At 43.2% G+C, this 21,418-nt stretch overlaps 1 protein-coding gene across 1 annotated transcript in view; it reads right to left on the reverse strand.

Moving 5' to 3' along the window:
* Nucleotides 1–21,418, reverse strand: part of LOC129705858 (N-acetyl-beta-glucosaminyl-glycoprotein 4-beta-N-acetylgalactosaminyltransferase 1-like) — a 566,730-nt gene that overhangs the window by 84,152 nt on the left and 461,160 nt on the right. Inside the window, exon 10 of the mRNA XM_055649703.1 lies at nucleotides 6,757–6,897. Within this exon, the coding sequence (XP_055505678.1) occupies nucleotides 6,757–6,897 (141 nt within the window). The remainder of the gene's footprint in view (nucleotides 1–6,756; nucleotides 6,898–21,418) is intronic.

The following is a 21,418-nucleotide window of genomic DNA, read 5'->3' on the forward strand; positions in this document are numbered from 1 at the left end:
ACTAGTGAGCAGGTGATCGCTGGTCAGCGTGGACTTGGTGGGCCGAAGGGCCTGTTTGCAGGCCATATCTAAAAGAAATACTACTTAGCTCAACCAATTAGTTCAGGCCAAGGTAAATAAACAGACCAAATAAAATAAGCATCTCCATCAGACCATACATTGCCAAACTGCACCCAATAACAGCCTGAATGGCACTTATTGGTCAATATTCTCAATTTCCATCCTGATGAAGATTGCAACTGGTAAAAACAATTTTTTGAACCGTATTAGGTTGTATTGTGTTTGCCAAACTGAATGAAGAATTTCAAAATTTGAAGAAAGAAAGTGCAGGCTCTCCGTCTGAATAGTGAGTGGTAAATGAACAACTGAAACACATGTTTGCGGATTGTGTACAGGTTTCCTATTGAGAATGAATACATGCAACCAAAACAATATAATTTATAGCTAAATCAGGATTTTGATTTATGGACACACAGAGATCTAATTTCCTTTGTGGATAAATGAAAGTGTAGACACGACTATGCATTGAGGTTAATATCCTGAGGTCACTGAAAGCCCGGCTCACACACAGAAAGTCTGCCTTTGTGCTGAAACTTTGCATGAAGATCTTTAATAATAGTTTACAGCTACGACATCCAAGCCTCCTTCATTCAATAAGATGTGACCAACTGCTGAAGGTGTTAGGGCAATTAAACTGCTGGCAAGCTAATACTTGTTTCCCATGACATCCAAGCCCCCTTCATTTAGAAACATAGAAAATAGGTGCAGCAGTAGGCCATTCGGCCCTTCGAGCCTGCACCGCCATTCAATATGATCATGGCTGATCATCCAACTCATTTACACAAGATGACAGAAGAACCCGTTCATCCTCTCGGTAAAAAGGGAGGAAAATAATCCTGACAATTACAGGACAGGGAATTTAATCTTGCTACTGGTGAAAGGTAGAAACAATAATTACATCTGCTACATCTCTCCTGTACAGTCACTTGCAGGGATAGACTGGCAAAGGACAGTTTGGACAAATTTCTTAAGGGCAAATTGTATTTGACAACCTGGCTGAGTTTTATTTGATCAGGTGGTTGGGAGCAGTGCAGAAGATGTGGTGAATGCAACTATCACAAGCCATTTGATGAAGTACCACGCGCCCCAAAAGGTCACTGACCGGTCTTGTTTGAATTGGAGCGAAAGGGAGTGAAATTAATAGCTTTGTTCTTGGAAAGAGTCAGCACAGACACAATAAGCCAAATGATTCAATAAGCAATGAATCAACTGGAAAGAACTGCAATGAATCACGGTTTCACAGTAAGTGGGAAGCTAAAAGGCATGTCTGAACTAGAAACAGAGAACAGTTGGTGTTTCAGGTCGATGAGCTTTCATTAAAACTGATGAAACGTTTCATTGACCTGAAACATCATCTCTGTTTCTCACTCCACAGATACTGCCTGATCTGTTGAACATTTACACCAATTTGTGCTTTTAATTTAGACGTCACGAATTTGCAGTTTGTATTTAAAACATGCCATGATTTGAAATTACTTTGATTTGCGATATTCATTTTCTCTGATATGATTATGCTATATTTTTCACCATTTGTTCAACTTTTAAAACACTTCACTACTTATTACTGAAAGCATACAATTATTGTTTGACTTTTATTCTTGGCAGTTAACAGAGGAAGCTAATTATTTTAATGATGAAGAGCTAAAATAGTAAGTGGACTTTAATAATATTGTTCATTATTGCTTGTGATTAATGTACTTTTTTCATTTTAAACACTGCACAACTTGCCTTTAAAAATTGCAATGCACCTTGAATTAAATTATCAATAACATTAGAATGAACAATGCAGAAAGTACAGTGTTACAGTCACAGTGTTGGCTTGCAATGATCAAGAGTGTGCAATATTTCAATGAGCTGCGTAGGAAATACATTATTACATTGATCAAGGTAGAAAGTATAGATGGTGTGACAATGGGAAGTGCTGAATAAACGCTATCAGAGTAAGCAGTGTGAGTTATACAGAGTGCCAGTGTGTATTGCAGGATATATTGTTATTGGGCATGATAGAATAGACAATGTAATGGAATGGTGTAGGATAAATGATATCATGGTGAACATTTTGGATCTTATAGAGATTGACACAGTGAGCAATGTAGGATGTACAGTGTTATGGTGATCAGTCTAAGAATTTCTAAACTACAGGTTATGCAAGGGTGATCATTGTAAACTATTTAGCTAGTCTCTATAACAATGTGTTATAAAATCAGCTTATTAGTCTGTTGGGGAAAAATACCCGCAAAACCAAAAAGAATGGCACATTACAGTGACCATAAAGGATATGAAGGCCCAATATGAGAAGCAGTGAGCTTGAAGATGATGAAGGGGCAGTAAAATGTTAGAATAAGTGCATATGTTCTAGGAACAGAAATAGGCCATTCCGCCCATCAAGTCTACTCTGCCATTCAATCATGTTTAATCTATATTTCCCTCTCAACCCCATTCTTCTGCCTTCTCCCCACAACCCCTGTCACCCTTACAAATCATGAACCTTTCAATCTCTGACTTAAAAATATCCAATGACGGCCTCCACAGCCGTCTGTAGCAATGAATTCCACAGACTCACCACTCTCTGACTAAATAAATTGCTGCTCATCTCCTTTCTAAAAGTACGTACTTTTTTTCTGAGGCAATGGCCTCTGGTCCTAGTGGAAACATCCTCTCCACATCCAGTCATTTCGGGCATTTCACTATTCGGTAAGTTTCAATGAGGTCCCACCTCATCCTTCTAAACCCCCGTGAATACAGGCCCAGTGCCGTCAAACGCTCATCATATGTTGACCCAATCATTCCTGGGATCATTCTCGTAAAAAAACGAGAGGTATAGGGCCTATATAGAGTGTTACACGGAACAGCGGAGGCCATGTCAAAGTGTGTTAGTGATGGGTGAGGAGTATGTCAGTGTTGCAGTGATCAGTAGAGGCAATGTCGGTGTGTGTTACAGTGAGCAGTGCAGGATTTGTCAGATCCTGTTACAATTAAGGCTGTAGGACATGTCAGAGTCTATTAGAGCGAGCAACATAGAGTGTGGGAGAAAATGTTACAATCACGGGTGAGCGACATCTCAAAACCGAGCATAGTTAGCATGTATGTATGAGAAATTGCAGCTGCTAATTGGAGTACTCTTTTTATTTTATAGATTTTATAAATTCAGTCAATATAATTTATAAATACAACATCCAGTCAAATTGTACATTGAGTAGAAATCGGTAATACTAAAAAAAAATCAGTAGCTTATGTAATTGTATTAGGTCTGTTCATGGCTATACTGTGTATCATTATGTGCAACATAAAACAAGTATTAGCTTGCAGGCAGTTTAATTGCCCTAACACCTCAGCAGCTGGTCACATCTTATTAGTTACCCTGCCAGCTTCTCCTCAGTTGAGGGCTATTAGGTTCTTATGCGTTTGGGTTCAAAGAGTAAGAGGATGATGATATCAACATTTATCTGTGATTAACAGCTTTTAAAGGGTAGCTTTACCTCTACAACGAACACATTTGTGGACACTTAATTCCATGGCTGATAAAAAGGATGTAAAGAAACACGATTGAAGGCAAGAAGTCTATCTTCAAAACTTGATGGGTCCCGACCCGAAAGGTCACCTATCCCTGTTTAGGAAAGAACTGTAGATGCTGGTTTAAATCGAAGGTAGACACAAAATGCTGGAGTAACTCAGCTGGACAGGCAACATCTCCCGAGAGAAGGAATGGGTGACGTTTCAGGTCGAGACCCTTCTTCAGACCAATCCATGTTCTCTCAAGATGCTGCCTGACCTGCTGAGTTATTCCAGCACTTTGTGTCTTCTTGTTCAAAAATCTATTGTCTACTGTTGGACATTGGTGTTGGAAAAATGTAAGTGCTTTTGTGTTAAAACACCAAGGGTCAATGTCAATATTACTAAGTTGTTCGCAATGGACATTCCCTTGGATACTGCCTTCCCAGCCACTCCAATCTGCAGGTTTCAATTCACTGCAGCCTGGGGTGTGTTTAATCTCATTAAACAAGAACAGGACTGAATGATCAGAACTGGTAACTCTTACTCTAGAATGGTAACTAATGCTGCTACATCAGTTCAGGTATCCTCATGAAACGCCGCTGCAAAGCATGCCAATGTAAACAGTGGGGAGCTTCAAACCAACACTATATTGTTCCGTACACTTAGAGTACACAAATAAACAATGAAAACAGTTCATACTAATCTGTTTAAAGGTGGGAAGAAAAATAAATGCAACATGCTTATTCCCTGAACTGAAAGGTTGTGTTTTGCAATAGGTAGGCGACAGTGTGCAGTACGTATCATTGTGAAGTGTGAAGAGAGTGGAAGAGAGAGAGCGCAGTAGGATTGTCAGGAGAAACAAAGGATCATTGATGAGGAGGGCACCTGGGGTCAAATGGGGAGGAGAAGAGTGAAGGCTACTTGGAGTTTGGGGGAGGCAGGGGAAGGGGAGGGCTCAGAGTTAGGGGAGGAAAGGGGATAGTCCCTTGCGTAGGGAGGGGTGGGAGGGGGAGTGGTGGACCCTTAAGGTCCAGGGAAAGGGGTGGGCCCCAGGTTTGGGGGGAGGTCACTGGGATCGGATGGAAGAGAGGGGATTGGGAAGGCCTTCAGCACCCTGGGGAGAGGAGTGGAGGACCCTTGGGAATGGGAGAAGAGACAGAGGGGTGGGGGAGGTGGTAGGGAGAGTGGGGGAAGGGGAGTCCCTGAGATCGGGAGGAGGGGAGGTCTCTGAGGTCTGGAAATGATGATCACCAAAGGAGAAGTGGGAGAGAAACCTCTTTGCCTGCACTCCCTCTTTTCTCCAGCCCCCAACTTGCTCCCAATCTTCCCTTTCTCTTCAATATGCTGTATAAATAAACTCCATCCTCAACTCGCTTGTGTATAAATAACCTTCTCTTAGAGGCCTTTTAAGTGTCAGAAGATTGCAAGTGGGGTCCCTACATTTTCCAACTCCACCGTGGCCATACACTCTGCCCAACTCCATCATGGGGCCTTGCCTTGCCCAACTCCACCCGTGGGGCCTTGCTCTGCCCAATTCCTATAGCTGAGAAAATATTGCTTGTGGATACTATAAAAAAGATATAAATACATTTGAAACACAAGTTTTTACAGCCATCGTCCTTTCCAGGAACCAGAGTAATGCTGCACAGTTTCTACAATGTTTTTCAAAAAGCACCATATTTTTATTGAAAACAGAAGGCAGTCAATCATCAATTCACTGATACTTAGTTGTCACATGTACCTAGGTACTGTGACATTCTTTGTATTTGCATACATTACATAAAGTGCGTAAAGAGTTGCCACGTATCTGGCACCGACAAAGTTACCATTTTGTTACCAGCTGATAGAAATATAACGATATAACCATATAACAATTACAGCACGGAAACAGGCCATCTCGGCCCTACAAGTCCATGCCGAACAATTTTTTTCCCCTTAGTCCCACCTGCCTGCACTCGTACCATAACCCTCCATTCCTTTCTCATCCATATGCCTATCCAATTTATTTTTAAATGATACCAATGAACCTGCCTCCACCACTTCCACTGGGAGCTCATTCCACACCGCCACCACTCTCTGAGTAAAGAAGTTCCCCCTCATATTACCCCTAAACTTCTGTCCCTTAATTTTGAAGTCATGTCCCCTTGTTTGAATCTTCCCTATTCTCAAAGGGAAAAGCTTGTCCACATCAACTCTGTCTATCCCACTCATCATTTTAAAGACCTCTATCAGGTCCCCCCTTAACCTTCTGCGCTCCAGAGAATAAAGACCTTTATTCAACCTATCTCTGTAACTTAGTTGTTGAAACCAGGCAACATTCTAGTAAATCTCCTCTGTACTCTCTCTATTTTGTTGACATCCTTCCTATAATTTGGTGACCAAAATTGTACACCATACTCCAGATTTGGTCTCACCAATGGCTTGTACAATTTTAACATTACATCCCAGCTTCTATACTCAATGCTCTGATTTATAAAGGCTAGCATACCAAAAGCTTTCTTTACCACCCTATCTATATGAGATCCACCTTCAAGGAACTATGCACGGTTATACCCAGATCCCTCTGTAGGAGATCCCTCTAGAAAATTATGTGAGGCACGGATAGGTAGACAATTGGAATCCTTTCCCAGGGTGGAAATGTCAAAGGCTAGAGGGCATGCCTTTAAGGTGAGAGGGGGAAAGTTTAAAGGAAATGAGCGGGGCGTTTTTTCTTGGGTGCATGGACATATGCTGCCTGGGGTGGTGGTGGAGGCATATACAATGGACGCATTTAAGAGGCTTTTTGGATAGGCACATGGATATGCAGGGAATGGAGGGATATGGATCACAGACAGTGTAGGCAGAGGAGATTAGTTTAACCTGGCATCATGCACAGTGTGGACATTATGGGCCAATGGGCCTGTTCCAGTGCTTTACTGCTCTATGTCATTCTATGTTTAACCCATCAACATGACCTTGGACTCTGTCTGTCTCCCAACACCAAGTACCTTTATATTCCCTGTGGTAAAGTCGTCTGGACATGGGTAAAATGACTTTCATTTAAATTATGTTAAACGACTGATCTAGCCAGCAGTAGAAGAGCTTGTTCTGATCAACGACAGTTCATAAAAAATGGTTCAGCATCTCCCTGCTGAAAGTTATATGTGGAATCCAGTCAGTGTTTTATTGTATGGAGAGATTGACAATATAAACTGTACTCACTCAGGAAGAAAGTGTCCCTGGGATCAGGCTTCAGCATGTCTGCTGCATGCAGCTCCCTGTGCAGCATCTTTCGACCTTCTCCGTGACTTGCAAGGGTTTGTGGAATGTGATCGACACTGTTCATCTTCAATGATGTTTCCTCTGTGGACAGAATATACATTTTCACATTCAGCACCAGGAATTGGCAAGGAAATGTAATAGCAAGATTAAGTGTTTATGCTATAGAGGTTAGAGAACATAGAGCTGTACAGTACAGAAACTAGGGCCCATTCGGCCCACAATCCCTGTGCTGAGCACTGTGCCAAGATCAACTCTTACCTGTCCACATGTAATCCATATCCTTCCATTCCCTGAATATCCATGAGCCCATTCAAAAAACTCTTAAATGCCACAATCACCATTGATAATCAGAGGTACAGATGGGTAGACAATCAGAATCTTTTCCCAGGGTGGAAATGTCAAAAACTAGAGTGCGTAGGTTTAAGGTGAGAGCGGGGAAGTTTATAGAAGATGAGCGGGGCAAGTTCCCATTCCACCGTCACCTCTGGCAGCGCATTCCAGCACTCATCATTCTGTGTGTAAAAAAACTTGTCCCGTACCTCTCCTTTACACATTGATCCTCTCATCTTAAAGCTATGCCATCCAGTATTTGATTTTTTTATGCTGGGAACAATATTCTGACCGTCTACCCTATCTATGACTCCCATAACTTTATATACTTCTACCAAGTCTCCCCTAAACTCTGGCATTCCAGAGAAAACAATTCAAGTCTGTCCAACCTCTCCTTCTAACTAATATGCTCTAATCCACCCAAACTCCCCTCTGCATACTTTTCAAAGCCCCCGCATCCTTCCTGCAATGGGGCAACCAGAACTGTTCACAATTCCCTAATCAATATACAATGAATATTGACTCCTCCCATTTCCTCCAAATACAAGGCGTAGCTATGGGCATGTGCATGGGCCCCAGCTATGCCTGCCTCTTGTAGGGTACGTCGAACAATCCTTGTTCGAGATGAACCCTGGCCTCTACCTCCGCTACATCGACGATTACATTGGTGCCACCTCCTGCACCTACACACAACTCACTGACTTCATCCGCTTCACCACTAACTTCCATCCGGCACTCAAATAGACCTGGACCATTTCCGACACTTCCCTACCATTTCTTGACCTCACTATCTCCATCGCAGGTGATAGACTTCTGACCGACATCCACTAAAAACCCACTGACTCCCACGGCTATCTAGACTGCACTTCTTCCCACCCTGCTTCCTGTAAGGACTCCATCCCCTGCTCCCAATTCCTCCGTCTACGCCGCATCTGCTCCCAGGATGAGGTGTTCCACACCAGGGCATTGGATATGTCCTCATTCTTCAGGGAGCGGGGGTTCCCCTCCCCTACCATAGATGAGGCTCTCATTAGGGTCTCTTCAATACCCCATAACACAGCTCTCTCTCCCCATCCCCCCACTCGTAACAAGGGCAGAGTCCCCCTAGTCCTCACCTTTCATCCCACTAGCCGTCACATACAACAAATAGTCCTCCGTCATTTTCGTCACCTCCAACGTGACCCCACCACTCGTCACATCTTCCCATCTCCCCCCCTGTCTGCTTTCCGCAAAGACCGCTCCCTCCGTAACTCCCTGGTCAATTCTTCCCTTCCCTCCCACCCCCTTGCAACCGCACCACCCCCTCCCTGGACACTTTCCCTTGCAACCGAAAGAAATGCTACACTTGTCGCTTTACCTCCCCCGTCGATTCCATTCAAGGACCCAAGCAGTCGTTCCAGGTGTGACAGAGGTTGAGCTGCACCTCCTCCAACCTCATCTATTGCATCCACTGCTCTAGATGTCACCTGATCCACATCAGTGAGACCAAGCGTAGGCTTGGCGATCGTTTCGCCGAACATCTCCGCTCGGTCCGCAGTAACCAACCTGACTTCCCGGTGGCTCAGCACTTCAACTCCCCCTCCCATTCCAAAATCGACCTTTCTGGCCTGGGCCTCCTCCATGGCCAGAGTGAGCACCACCAGAAATTGGAGGAGCAGCACCTCATATTCCGTTTGGGTAGTTTGTACCCTGGCGGCATGAACACTGACTTCCCCAATTTCCGGTAGCCCTTGCTGTCTCCTTCCCTTCTCAGTTCTCCCTCAGCCCTTGGGCCTCTCCTCATCCTTCCGCCTTCCTTCTGAACCATTGAACCATCACTGAACCATTGAACTGATTAAATAGTAGCACGTTGTGTATGGAATCAGAAAATCAAAAATGGCATTGATATTTTCATGATGTGCATCTTTATAATCAACTCATTTTGTTTGGGAATGAATACGCTAATTTAAATGTGTAAGAAGGAGCTGCAGTTGCTGGTTATACACTGAAGATAGACTCTAAATGCTGGAGTAACTCAACGGGACAGGCAGCAGGTTTGGAGAGAAGGAATGGGTGACCCATTTCAGGTCTGAAGAAGGCACTCGACCTGAACCTCACCATTCCTGAATCTCCAGAGATGTTGCCTGTTCTGAGAGTTACTCCAATGTTTACGGGATCCACACTAGACTTAAAAATTTCCCTTATGTGCCAAATAGTAAAGTTCTGCAACCACCATTCCCTGTGAGTTCCATCACATCCCCTGATCAGGCTTTCTTTGTTGCAAGACCCAAACTCTCTATTTTAGCAGCATTCCTCTAAGTTTCTACTGCTGTCATTCTACATCTACAAAGTAATGACCAATGTTCACATCCCAATAAACAAACAAATGACAAAAAAAAAATCAGATCTCCCAACATCATTTTCTCTGATTCTGTAGATACCAGTGCTGTAAGTGTTGCTTGAGTTGGATGTGCTGCAAAGTGTCAATACAAATAGAGGAGATGGTTTGAATGATGCTCCTGATAGGGAGACGTGCGACGAGAAGGATGTGGCGTCCAAGGATGAAGATGGCTGAAGGCCCGCAATAGCCTGGGACTTGCCTGGAACAGGCACCGCTCATAAGAACCAGAGCATGGGCTATGAAAATGGCGGCAAAACATGGCGCCTCTTGCATGCGGGCTCAGTAGAATATTTCAGTGCACTTGCTAATCGCGGATCAAGGGTATGACAATACCCTACTGGACTGTTTGTCAGATAAAGAATTTCACTGTGTTAGCACTTGGCACATGTGACAATAAAAGCATCACTGAACCATTGAACTGATTAAATAGTAGCACGTTGTGTATGGAATCAGAAAATCAAAAATGGCATTGATATTTTCATGATGTGCATCTTTATAATCAACTCATTTTGTTTGGGAATGAATACGCTAATTTAAATGTGTAAGAAGGAGCTGCAGTTGCTGGTTATACACTGAAGATAGACTCTAAATGCTGGAGTAACTCAACGGGACAGGCAGCAGCTTTGGAGAGAAGGAATGGGTGACGTTTCAGGTCTGAAGAAGGGCCTCGACCTGAAACATCACCCATTCCTTATCTCCAGAGATGTTGCCTGTTCTGCTGAGTTACTCCAATGTTTACGCTATCCACACTAACTTAAATCATTTACCATCTCTGGGCAATGGACCTCTCGACCGACAATGACTGAAGTTTACTCCATCGTCAAGTTCCCAAGTCCACAGACAGCACCCTAACCCAAACCAGAAGGTTGATGTTCAAATCCTATCCCAAGTGATTCACTAGGGTTGATGAGATGTTAAACAGAGATCCTGTCTACCTCTTCAGTGGTTGGTAAACATCCTATAGCCCCCTTCGATGGTGATAGTATTATGTGCTTTCCAATACGCTGGCCATTATTTGTCCCTCAACTAACACTGCTCACCACTGCTGTTTCAGGCACACTGTTGTACTGACATATTTTACTATATAACAACAGGGTATTTTTAGATAAGGGAAAATGTACAAAGACACAAATCAGTGAAGGATTAATCATTGGCTCCGAGGCATGTTTTGATAGCATTTTTTTTCCTGGGCTAATTCTTTTGATAAATTATTGACTTTTCATTACTTACACTCTGTCACAGTTTAGGTGAAGGTCAGTCACCATAAAGCTGTAAACAATATTATTGCTCCCACCAGATGGCAGTAATATGCATATGAAACTGTATTAATAGTAAAGCCACCGAGCTTTGCAATTGCTGATTTAGTCACACTGTTAAATTAAGTTGGTATCTCTGACAATATCAATGTACTGCATGGTTATACTACTTTGTCCTGACCACGTTCTATCCTCTCGATGCTATTGCCATCAGTCCACTCCACTTTGGGGTAGCAGTCACTGTGCCGAGCCGCAGTCAGTTTGACCCTGACTGCCAATGCCATCAGTGTGAAATGTGCACATTCTTCCCTTGCCTCATAGGCTTCCCCCTCTCAGATTCCTCACACATCCCAAAAATGTGCAACAGGATTAATTAGATGGTATGAAATGGCCTTTTGTTTAGTTAAGTTTAGTTTAGAGAAAGAGCGTGAAAACAAGCCCTTCGGCTCACCGAGTCCAGCAATCCCTGCACATTAACATGATCCTACACACACTAGGGACAATTTTACACTTACACCAAGTCAATTGACCAACAAACATGTACGTCTTTGGAGTGTGGGAGGAAACCGAAGATCTCGGAGAACACCCATGCAGTGACAGGGAGAACGTACAAACTTCGTACAGACCGCCCCAGAGTCGAGATCGAAGCCAGGTCTTTGGCGCTGCAAGTGCTGTAAGGCAGCAACTCTACCGCTGCACCACCGTGCTGTGTGGGGAGTTTAGTGAGAGTGAGGAGAATCCAGAGAGTGAATAGGTTATAGGGAACTAAGTGAGTTGGGGGCAGGGAAACAGGACTGGTGGGATTGGTCTGAGGGCCGGCATGGACTCTATGGGCCGAATGGCCTCCAAAACATTTTCATGTGGGGGAGATAGACTCAAAAAGCTCAGCGGGTCAGACAGCACCTCTGGAGAAAATAGGTTGCGTTTCGGTTTGAGACCTTTCTTCAAAGCTCTGCTGAATGAAGGCTATGTCTAGCTGTGCCCATGGATGCAAATATGAGAACTTTTACACAGAAGAAACTAAATATAAAACATTGTCAACTTTGCTTAGCCCTCTATTGTGGAACCAAGTACAAGCTAAGTCTATATTTGTACAACAGACACAGAGAGAGAGGTGAGCTGAGACAGTAAATAGGAAATTATAGACGGTGTTGCAGCGGTAGAGTTGCTGCCTTACAGCACCAGAGACCCAGGTTTGTTCCTGCCTAAGAATGCTGACTGTACGGAGTATGTACGTTCCCCCCGTAACCACATGGACTTTCCCTGGGTGCTCCGGTTTCCTCCCACACTCCAATGATGTACGGTCTGTAGGTTAACCTACGGTCTGTAGGTTAACTGGCTTTGGTAAAAATTGCAAATTGTCGCTGGTGTGTAGTGTGTGCTAGTGTAATGGCAATTGCTGGTCGGCACGGATTCGGTGGGCTGAAGGGCCTGTTTCCGTGCTGTATCTCTGAGCTAAACTGCACTAAACTAAAAATCTATGATTGGGAGGATGCTGGAATCCATTATTATGGAAGTAATAGAAACATGATTACAAAATGATAATTCAGTCGTGCAGAGTCAACATCATTTTACGAAAGAAAAGTCACATTTTACAGATTTATTGAGTTTTGATGTTGCAATAAACAGAGTGGCTAAGGAGGATACGTTGATTGGACTTTCAGAGGCATTCAGTAAGATGCCAAATGAAAGATTATTGCTCAAGGTAAAAGCTTGTGGTATTGAGGGTGATATAATGGAGGATTGTCTAATTAACGGAAACCAGAGAGTTGGAATAATTTGATAATTTTCACGGCACACTAACAAAGAAGATGAAACAGAGTTCAATGCTGGGGCATCGATTATTTACAATCTATGTTAATAACACGGATGAAGGGATTAAGTGTACTGTACTAACTTTGCCGATAAATCAAAGGTAGATGGGTTAGCAAGTTGTAAGGAAGGTACAAATGGATATTGAAAAATGAGCAGGCTAACATTTGCCAGATGAAGTAGAAAGGGGAAAAGGTAAGACTACCTCCTCTACAGGGAAGAGGAGAAAATCATAATATTGTTTAAAGAAAGAGATGAAAATTGATCTGGGTCCGTTATGTCAACCACAGAAAGTTAGCACATAGGCAACGCAATAAGGAGGTAGGAACTGCAGATGCTGGTTTACACCGAAGATTGACGCAAAATGCTGGAGTAACTCAGTGGGTCAGGCAGCATCTCTGGAGAAATGGAATAGGTGACATCTTGGGTTGCGACCCTTCTTCATACTCGACACTAAAATGCTGGAGTAACTCAGCGGGTCAGGCAGCCTCTCTGGAGAAAAGGAATAGGTGATGTTTCAGGTTGACACCTTTCAGACTAGAGTCTGAAGAAGGGTCTTGACCCGAAACGTCACCTATCCATTTTCTCCAGAGATGCTGCCTGACCCGACGAGTTACTCCAGCAATTTGTGTCTATATTAGGCTGATTTGGTGGACAGAGGATGTCACATGAGGAAAGGTTGCAGGGTTTATGGGTATCCTCACTACAATTTAAAAAAAACTGAGAAATTATGTTATTAAAACAAACATGGTTCTGATGGGACATGACAGGGTGGACTTTGACAGGATGCGTTTTCATGTGAAGGTATCTACAAATAGGAAACAGGGTTTCAAAATGAGGTGGAAATAGGGAGGAATTTCTTCTCTCAAAGGCATGTAAACATTTTGAATTCTCCATACACTCGGATGTGGAAGACAAATCAAATTAAAAACTAGATTGGACTGATATCTGGTCTATGGAGGAATCAAAGTTAATGTGGAATAGACAAGGGAGTGAAGCCAAGACCCAATCTGCTATGATCTTATTGAATAGTAGAGCAGGGTTGAGCTACTCCTCCTAATCCTTAAGTTCTTAATGAGACAGTTACAGTAGCTTACTTATATAATCGGAAATCAGCTAAAATTCATTCCCCATTCTGAAAGGGTTATAGCAGGCTTGGCAACAAAATGGGGGCACAGTGGGTCAGCTGGTGGAGTGGTTGCCTTACAGCGCCAGAGACTCAGGTTCAATCCTGACTTTAGGTGCTGTCTGTGTGGAGCTTGCTACATTCTCCCTTTGACCACGTGGGTTACCTCAGGGTGCTCCGGTTTCCCCCCACGCCTCAAAGATGTGCAGGGGTATAGGTTAATTGCCCCCTGCTCCTAACATCTAGGCCAGGGGTGGAGAACCTGCGGCCTTCTAGGCCATTAAGTGCGGCCTTTTGAATGAATCCAAATTTTCAAAATGAACGTATTTCAAATACTAAAGAGTAAAAGAAGATTCAATAAAATAATCCTCCCCAGACCGACGGCCACAATTAAAACATTAGTAAGTCATGAGGGCTATTTTAACAAAATAATGTACATTTAGAAGTATATCTAATTGAAGTTTCTTGGATGCGGCCTTATTAGATTACAGCTAACTTAATGCTGCATTCAAACATGAAAAGGTTCCCCACCCCTGGTCTAGGGTGTGGATGAGAAAGTGGGAGAACATAAACCCTATACTAAACCAGTGTCAATGGGTGATCAATGGCCAGTGTGGACTCAATGGGCTGTGAAGCCTGTTTCCATCCTGTATCTCTAATTTAAACTAAACAAAACTAACACCGGCAATCAACAGTAAGCGTTTACAGGAACATGGATCTAAAGTTACTGTCTGGCACCACTTCATTTCCAAACCATTTTCAGGAGGGGAGCACTAATGAATGGAGCTGTGTCCATGAATGCAAATGTGTCAGACCTAACACATTCTATTTGTGAATGTACTTGTGCAAACATCATCTCCAGTACAGTACACCTAGAGCTGCACAGTGGCACAGCGGTGGGGCTGCTGTCTTACAGCATCAGAGACCCGGGTGCTCTCTGTACCAAAGATCGCTATAAGATCTTTGCTCTGTACGGAGTTTGTACATTTTCCCTGTGACCACGTGGGTGCTCAGGTTTCCTCCCACATTTCAAAGACGAGCAGCTTTGTAGTTCAATTGCCAATGGTAAAAAATTGTAAATTGTCCCAAGTGTGTTGGATAATATTAGTGTACAGGGTGATCATTGGTCGGCGCAGACTCAGTGGGCTGAAAAGGCCTGTTTCTGTACTGTACCTATGAAGTTTATAAAGTCGTGAAGTATTTTGTTGTTTGGTTAGATCAGCAAATGCTAAGAGTATTTATTCCCAGTGATATTGGAAAATAAATGCTTAGTTTCTTTTTATAGATATTGTGCTGAGGGTGGGTCTTTTCTTGCTATTCCCAGTATTTTGACAACTAGTAAATTAACTTTCCATGAAGGAGAATTGTTTTGTTTTAATCCCCTCATTATTTTCAATCACTGGTTGCTCAAAGCAGTGTCATGGAGTCATAGAAGATGGAAACAGGCCCTTCGGCCCAATTTGTTCAGACTAACCAACATGTCCCATTCACACTAGTCCCACCAGCCTGCATTTGGCCCTTATCCTTCTAAATCTGTCCTATCCATGTAAGACGAGTGTCTAAACTTCAGTTCGTGAAGTCTAAAGGCACACTCTTGAAGCATCAGCTCCTTTAAGAACCACACAGAATCACCCACAATCCGTCAGTCCAAATTTAGCTTAGCAGAAAATATTGCTCAGTAATTTAAACATAATTACCATTCTAAAGAGAAGACCGGCCTGAAGTGTTAACCTGTTTTACTATTCCAGACACCCGCTACTTCTCTGGTAGCTTCTGCAGCAGATTTTGAACAAATCACTTCTTTCTCAGAAACTTAAAGGTTAATTACTTTGACCTATCATTACAGCAACAGTTGAATTAAGGCGCCAATGACACAGATGCCTCTTGCCCAACTTTCCAGTTTCGCTCCACGGCTATGCCAGAAGTGAAAGTTCATGAATTGTCAGGGTGGAGATGTAAAACCTAATAATGGAAAGTAATTAGTGAGGGAGAGCCCTTTGATGCTAAAAAACAGATATTGGGGGCAGTGTAAGCTGGACAAGTTTGCCGACCCCCAAACCTTCAGTGCAATTGGAACATGCAATCAGATATTGATCATCAGTACATTATGGCAGCATGGTGGCGTAGTGGAGAGCTACTGCCTTAAAGCGCCAGGGACCCGGGTTCAATCCTGACTGCAGGTGCTGTCTGTACGGAGTTTTGTTTGTTCTCCCCGTGACCTGCGTGGGTTTTCTCCGCGATCTTCGTTTTCGTCCCACACTCCAAAGACGTGCCGGTTTCTGGGTTATGTGGCTTGTAAATGCAAAAATTGTCCCTAGTGTGTGTAGATAGTAAATTTACAATCCTTGAATAATCCCTAACATAACCCTCTGTTGGGCCTGGATAGAATGTCCCAGGGAGGCCAACATTAGGCACACATGTACTTCTCCCACATATACAACAGCACGGTGGCGCAGAGGTACAATGGTTGCCTTACAACACCAGAGATCTGGGTTCGATCCTGACTACGGGTGCTGTATGTACGGAGTTTGTATATTCTCCATGACCTGCGTGGGTTTTTTCCGGGATCTCTGGTTTTCGAAAGACGTACAGGTTTTCAGGCTAACTGGCTTGGTATAACTGTAGATTGTCCCTAGTGTGTGTAGGATAGTGTTAGTGTGCGGGTATCGCTGGTCGTCGTGGACTCAGTGGGCCGAAGGGCCTGTTTCCATGCTGTATCTCTAATCTAATCTAATCTAAATCAGTAAGCAGACTTAAACATATCTCTGGTGTTATTAGTAAGCAGCTCATCCTAGGATCAATATCTTGCCTACTGTATTTTCTGGTTGCTGCATATGATATTCCATCTATCATCAATAACGAACTGTGACATAGGCAGAAGATATCTAATCACAGACATTGTGTCTATTGAACTCCAACATTAGAACCCCAAAGAAAACCAATTAATCATAACACTGCCAACCGCTGCATTTAAATAGCAAATCTAAAGTATTAATTGAAGGCTACATTATTAGAGAAGGATGACATGGCACACTGTCAGGATTCATAATTTCAGGATAAGTGGATGAATGATAATGACATTATTAATCATTGTAAGTGGCCATTTCCAGAGCAGGCAAAGAATCGAACTTGCCGATGGCCACAAAGAATACTTCCAGAATGAGCTCCCCCCAGTGGTGTAATAGTGCACTGCCCAATATTAACCCAAGTCAAATAAAAAGTGCTAGAGTAACTCAGTGGTTCAGGCGGCATCACCGGAGAACATGGATAGATCCATCGAAGACCACATGAAATTGCAGAGAATTGTGGACGCAGCCCAGATCATCACACAAACCAACTTGCCTTCCATGGACTCCATCTACACTTCATGCTGTCTTGGTACAGTACAGCCTTAATTTCGGCAAGTTAACGCAGTTAGAGATCACTGACTGAGCCTCAGGTGGAGCATTGTCAGAAGTGCTGGCCATCAGACTTCAGGAAGCTCTCAGAGAGAATGTAGAGGAGGTCCACCAGAACATGATGGAGGATCTCAGCTGCTGGATGTTGGAAATGTTTGGACCAGATCTTGGACCATATATAAGTTTGGATCATCGGGTCAGTGCTGGAGAGAGTCAACAACTTCAAGTTCCTGGGCGTGCATATCTTTGACGATCTGTCTTGGACGCAGAACATCAATGCAATCATGAAGAAACCCCATCAAAGCCTCAAGTTCCTTAGGAGATCGAGGAGATTTGGTATGTGGATGAAAACTCTCTTGATCCTCGATAGGTGTACGATAGAGAGCACATTGAATGGTCACATCACGGCCTGGTTCAGCAATTCAAATGCCCAGGAACTAAATTACAAAAAGTGCTGAACACTGCCCAGTCCATCACGGGTACCGACCTCCCCACCACCAAAGGGATCTATAAGGGGCATTGCTTCAAAAAGGCAGCCAGTATCATTAAAGACCGACATCACCCTGGCCCTGCTTTCATATCTCTCCTGCCATAGATCCTATAGAGGTGTATAAAATTATGAGAGGAATAGATCGGGTAAATGCATAGAGTCGTTTGCCCAGAGTGGGGGAATCGAGAACCAGAGGATATAAAGTTTAAGGTGAGCGGGGGGGAAGATTTAATGGGAACCTGAGGGGTAACTTTTTACACAAATAGTGGTGTAGGTAATAGTGGTGTATGGAACAGGTAGTTGAAGCGGGTATTATCGCAATGTTTAGGAAACATTTAGTCAGGTACATGGATAGGACAGGTTTAGAGGTTATGGGACAAAAGCAGACAGGTGGGACTAGTATAGTTGGGACATGTTTGCCGGCGTGGGTAAGTTGGGCCGAAGGGCCTGATTTCAAGCTGTATGACCCTAGTATTGACATCAGTATTGAACATTACAAACTCCAACTAAACTACAAACTGCATGGGTTGCACGAGGTACTTTGTTTTGTTTTTGCATTTTTGGGGTGTTTTCTATTTATTACGCTTCATTCCTTTTTGTTTGTTTATTGTATAATCTGTTGAGTGCTGTGTTTTAAACCTGTAGTGCTGTTGCAAGTAAGAATTTCATTGTTCCATTTTCAGGAAATATGACTAAAACACTCTTGGCTCTTTCTTTTGATCTTCGGGTACAGAAGGCTAAAATGTAGTGCTTTTGATGGTGAATACATGCACCTCAAACCGATCAATAGGCAGAGATCTGTGAAATCAAAGGGACGCTGAGGCAAAATGCTTTCTCTCTGAAAGTTGTCAGAGTCGGGAACACTTTATGTGATATCATGAGCAAAGCAGCTTCCACAAAACATTTTAACATGGAGTTAGATCTACCAGTTGGCACTGAAGGACTGAGCACAATTTCCTTTCAAACACAGCCAAGTCAGGCTTGAAAGTAGGTGATAGTTCTGTAGGTTTCAATGGCCAAAATGTTCCAATTCATCATCAAAAGCAAGAATTTGCAGAGAGATGCAGACAAAGCCCAGTCCATCACTCAGTCCCGACTCCCCACCATCTACACTTCATGTTGACTCGGAAAAGCAACCAACATAATCAAAGACTTATCCCACCCTGGTCAAAAGCTTGAATGCGCGCACCACCAGACTCAGGAACAACATCTTCCCCTCTGTTATAGGGCTTTTGAACAATCCTTCCATAAGCTAAGTTGCTGTCCTATTTACCTCAACCCCATGAACTGATGCTGGCAATTATAATCTGCATCTCCCCCTCTGCTCTATCCATTCTTTTTGAGTTGGATGATTTTTTCATATATGGTACATCTGATCCATTTGGATAGCATGCAAAACAAATCTTTCACTGGGCCTGCATCGAAGCAATGGTCAAGAAAGCACACCGTCACACATTCCTTAGAAGGCTTAGGAAGTTTGGCATGTCCCCAAAACTATCACCAACTTCTACAGATGTGCCGTAGAAAGCATTTTATCGGGATGCATCATAGCATGGTTTGGGAACAGCTCCATGCAAGACCGCAAGAAATTGCAGTGAATTGTGGACACAGCTCAGACCATCATACAAACCATCCTCCCTTCCATTGACTCCATCTACACTTCACGCTGCCTCAGTAAGGCCAGTAAGGCCCAGCCTAATCAAGGACGAGTCTTACCTTGGTCACTCCCTCTTCTCCCCGCACCCATCAGACAAGAGGAACAGAAGTGTGAAAACTCATACCTCCAGATTCAGGAACAGTTTCTTCCAAGCTGTCTTTAGGCAACTGAACCATCCTATCAACAACTAGAGTGCGGTTCTGGGCTACCATCTATCCCATTGCAGACCATCTGACTATCTTTCATCCAACTTTACTAGACTTTATCTTGCACTAAACGTTATTCGCTTTATCCAGTATCTGCACACTGTGGACCACTTGATTGTAATCATGTATAGTCTTTCCGCGGACTGGATAGCAGGCACCGCAGAGCTTTTCATTGTACCTCGGTACACGTGATAGTAAACTAAACTGAACTAAACTAGTACGTGACCTAAATAATCCTAAACCGAAACCTAAAAATATGCACATATAGTAGTTGCCCAAGATGGCAGCTAAATTGCCTTTCTTGCAGCAATCAGTGGAATCAGGTACTTTCCCAGCACTGAAATAAGTATCCAGATGAGTCAATTGCCAAGGCATCAAAGGCTATGGACTAAGTGCTATTAAATGATATTAGTTTAGGAGGTTGGCTTAATGGCCGTTTAGGGCACAGCATATAAGGTGAGGGGGAAAGTTTAATGGAAATGTGCGGGGCAAGTTTTTTTTTCCCAACACAGGGGACCTGGAATGCAAATGCATTGATAAGGGTGGTGGTGAAGGCAGTTATGATAGTGGCATTTAAGAAGCTTGTAGATAGGCACATGGAAGTGCAGAGAATAGAGGGATCCTGTGCAGGCTTAACTTGGCATCATGGTCGGCACAAATATTGTGGGCCGAAGGACCCGTTCCTGTGCTGTATTGTTCTATGTTCTATGTTAGATTCTGTGACCCGGCTAACTGCTTTGAAAAGAGAAGTAAAATTCATCTACGGCAATGTGACAGTAATTTAATAAAGAACAGGTGAATAATTCAACAGAAGCAATATTTCACCTCTGGGTTTAATTTTCCTCCTCCACACACATATATCAACATGCATCAGTCCATTGTGAGCCTTGGATTTGCTTTTTTTTTTTCCAATCTGAAACTGTCCAACAGCCATTCAAAACAAATTCATCTGCACATTATTAAACCGAGCAAAGTGTGTATTTTTTTCTGGGAGAAAGGTGATCTGTGAAAATATTTCGTTTCTTTTATTAATATAGTTAAGGCTCTCACCGCTGAACTGGCACCCTCGGGGCAGCTGTTAAATTCATTCAAAGTGGGTTTGTAAGGAGATAGCAGTATGGATTTGCAAATTTGCATTTCTCTCTTGCCTTATTGAGTCATTTATCTGTTACATATTCAAGACCTTGGGGCTCTATGATAGAGATTAGCTGAAGCATTGAGGTGTAAGAAGTAATGACATTTCTGCTCCTGGAGTGGACATGAAGATGCTCAGATGTCTGTCGAACTGTCGGCATTTCTCTTGTGAGTTTTGGATGCATCTTCCATTTCTTTCCATACAGATGCCCTATACCCTGAACGTGTAAGCACTGAGACTCCGCTATTATCTAGCGCACCAGGAGTGTTAATATAATTAATCTTAAGGTGAAAGGCACTCTATTTAGACCTTAGACTTTAAGGATACAGCGCGGAAACAAGCCCTTCGGCCAACCGAGTCTACGCCAACCAGCGATCACCCCATACACTAGCACTATACTACAATCTGGGAACAATTTACAATTTTTACCTAAGCCAATTAAACTACAAAACTGTACGTCTTTGGAATGTGGGAGAAAACTGGACACCCAGGAGAAACCCACGCTGTCATGGGGAGAACGTACAAACTCTGTACAGATAGCATTCATAGTCAGGATCGAACCAGTCTCTAGCGCTCTTATAGAAACTTACAAAATTCTTAAGGGGTTGGACAGGCTAGATGCAGGAAGATTGTTCCCGATGTTGGGGAAGTCCAGGACAAGGGGTCACAGTTTAAGGATAAGGGGGAAATCCTTTAAAACTGAGATGAGAAGAACTTTTTTCACACAGAGAGTGGTGAATCTCTGGAACTCTCTGCCACAGAGGGTAGTTGAGGCCAGTTCATTGGCTATATTTAAGAGGGAGTTAGATGTG

Source organism: Leucoraja erinacea, chromosome 18 (assembly GCF_028641065.1).
Source record: "Leucoraja erinacea ecotype New England chromosome 18, Leri_hhj_1, whole genome shotgun sequence".
Classification (NCBI taxonomy): Eukaryota; Metazoa; Chordata; class Chondrichthyes; order Rajiformes; family Rajidae; genus Leucoraja; species Leucoraja erinaceus.